This window comes from Apteryx rowi, unplaced genomic scaffold (assembly GCF_003343035.1).
Source record: "Apteryx rowi isolate R43461 unplaced genomic scaffold, aptRow1 scaffold_2285, whole genome shotgun sequence".
NCBI lineage: Eukaryota > Metazoa > Chordata > Aves > Apterygiformes > Apterygidae > Apteryx > Apteryx rowi.
This window is the reverse complement of record NW_020448625.1, coordinates 1,358-3,555: the sequence shown is the minus strand read 5'-3', so window position 1 is coordinate 3,555 and position 2,198 is coordinate 1,358. Positions and strand designations below refer to the sequence as shown.

The window sequence follows — 2,198 nt, the reverse complement described above, 5'->3', positions numbered from 1 at the left end:
GAGCCTGCCTTGAGGCAGGACTAGGGGTGCTGAGGAAGGGGGAGGCCTGGGAGGTCTCTGGGGCGCTTGGGCTGGGGGGGATGAGGGTTGTAGGAAGGACGTGGGGGGGCTGAGAGGTTCCCCCTGGGCTGGGGGGAACAGGGGGGCAGAGAGGCCTCCCCCGGCCTGGGGATGAGGGTCACAGGAAGGACATGGGGGGCTACGAGGTCAGCGTCTGCCCCGAGCTGGGGCTGGGGGTCTGGAGGAAGGTATGGGGGGCTGAGAGGCCTCTGAGAGGGGGGAATAAGGGCCTGGGGAGGCCATGGGGGGCTGCAAGGCCTCCCCTGGGCTGGGGGGAACAAAAGGGCTTTGGAAGGGGCTGCTGGGGGTAGAGGCCCCCCCTCCCAGGAGCCAGCAGCTGGGGAGGGGGACGGCAGGGCCTTCGGGTGCCCTCGGTGGGGTGTTTCCCCACGGGGTGGACGGAAGCCGCCTCCTGCTGCGGGTTTGTCCTTCCCTGAGCCCCCAAATCCCTCCCAACGAGCCCCTCTGCAGCAGCTCCGGCCTCCCCCGGCGTGCCGGGGAGGGGGACGCGGCGGGCCGTCGCGGTGCCGCCGTGCGGGTGGGCAGCCCGGATCGAGGGGCTCCTCTGGAGCGTGACGGCTCCCGGCTGCGCAGCTGGCAGGAAGCCGGGGCTCTGCGCCGGGGGCAAAACTCGATTCCCGCCTGCCGCGGGCGGAGTATTTGCCGGGGCCGGAGGGAGACGTGGGCCCGGGCTCACCCCGGCCTGCACCTGCGATGCGGGGCCTGCGGTGGCACCGAGGCCTGCTCCCCCCATCCTGGGCTTCCCCAGCGGGGTCGGAGCCACCCTGCCTCCCCCTTCCACCCCTGGAAATGCCGGATAACCGCGGAATAGCTGCGATACGGCCACCTGGCTCTGCCGCAGAGGCAGCCCCCTCGGCAGTGGCCCTTCCTTGGGGAAGGAAGCCCTTCGCGCCGAGGAAGACCCCGGCAGCGGCCAGCACTCGGCCGGGTTTGGGCTCTTACGGCCTGATCCTGCCTTTGGGGGAGAATCCGGGGCTGGGGGAGAATCCGGCACTAGCAGAGGCCGGACGGCGGGGTGGTGCGGGGCCTCGCCGCCTCCTGGGTTGGTGCTTCCCTGACCCTCTCCCTTCTCCGCAGACGCCTGGAGCAGCCGGTGGGTGGAATCCAAGCACAAGTCGGACTACGGCAAGTTCATCCTCACGGCCGGCAAGTTCTACGGCGACGCTGAGAAGGATAAAGGTGAGGCGCCGGCTGCCATCCCCGGGGCTCGGCCGCCCCGCGGGAGAGGAAGAGGAGGAGGACGCTTTCCTCCGCCTGCTGCTCAAGGGTGGTTAATGGTTAACGAGCCCAGCGGCTCTGTCAGAGTGCGGAGAGCCACGTGGGGGGACCGTGTCACGCTGGGGTAGCGGTGACACGGGGTGGATGGAGCCAGGGGGCTCCGTGAGGGCGGCCTGCGGCCACCCAGCCTGTGGCCACCCCCATGGCGGGGACAACAGCTGGGTTACAGGGTGTTTTTTGGGGAGGAGGAGTCCTGCAGCCCTTTGGATGCTGCGGGGCTCGGAGCCGAGTCGCTCCCTGTGCTCCGCTGGCCCTAGCGGGACCTGCGGCTGGGACCCTGCCGGCTCCCAGGCCTTGACCGCTCTCCCCCCCTGCCCCGGCCCGCAGGCATCCAGACGAGCCAGGACGCCCGTTTCTACGCCATCTCCTCCCGCTTCGAGCCCTTCAGCAACAAGGACAAGACGCTGGTGGTGCAGTTCACGGTGAAGCACGAGCAGAACATCGACTGCGGCGGCGGCTACGTGAAGCTCTTCCCGGCCGGCCTGAACCAGGAGGACATGCACGGCGACTCCGAGTACAACATCATGTTCGGTGCGGGCTGCTGCGGCGACCCCCCTTCCCTGGCACCGTCCCTCCGGCTGGGAGCGGACTGTCCCCCATCCCGCCGGGAAGCTCCGGGAGACGCCGGAGCCGTATCCGGGGGTGGCTCTGCTCCCTTAACCGCCTCGTTTTTCTCCCTCCCCCCCGCCAGGCCCCGACATCTGCGGTCCCGGCACCAAGAAGGTCCATGTCATCTTCAACTACAAAGGGAAGAACGTGCTGATCAACAAGGACATCCGCTGCAAGGTGGGTGGGTAGCGGGGCGCGGGGGGCCCCCCCCGGCCTGCACCGCTCCAAGA

General features: G+C 69.6%; 1 protein-coding gene across 1 annotated transcript in view; it reads left to right on the top strand.

Moving 5' to 3' along the window:
• Positions 1-1,145: 1,145 nt before the first annotated feature.
• Positions 1,146-2,198, top strand: part of LOC112965958 (calreticulin-like) — a gene marked incomplete at its 3' end in the record, with an annotated part of 2,403 nt that continues 1,350 nt past the window's right edge. The window contains exons 1-3 of the mRNA XM_026065516.1: positions 1,146-1,260; positions 1,687-1,890; positions 2,051-2,145. Coding sequence (XP_025921301.1) covers positions 1,857-1,890; positions 2,051-2,145 — 129 coding nt within the window. The remainder of the gene's footprint in view (positions 1,261-1,686; positions 1,891-2,050; positions 2,146-2,198) is intronic.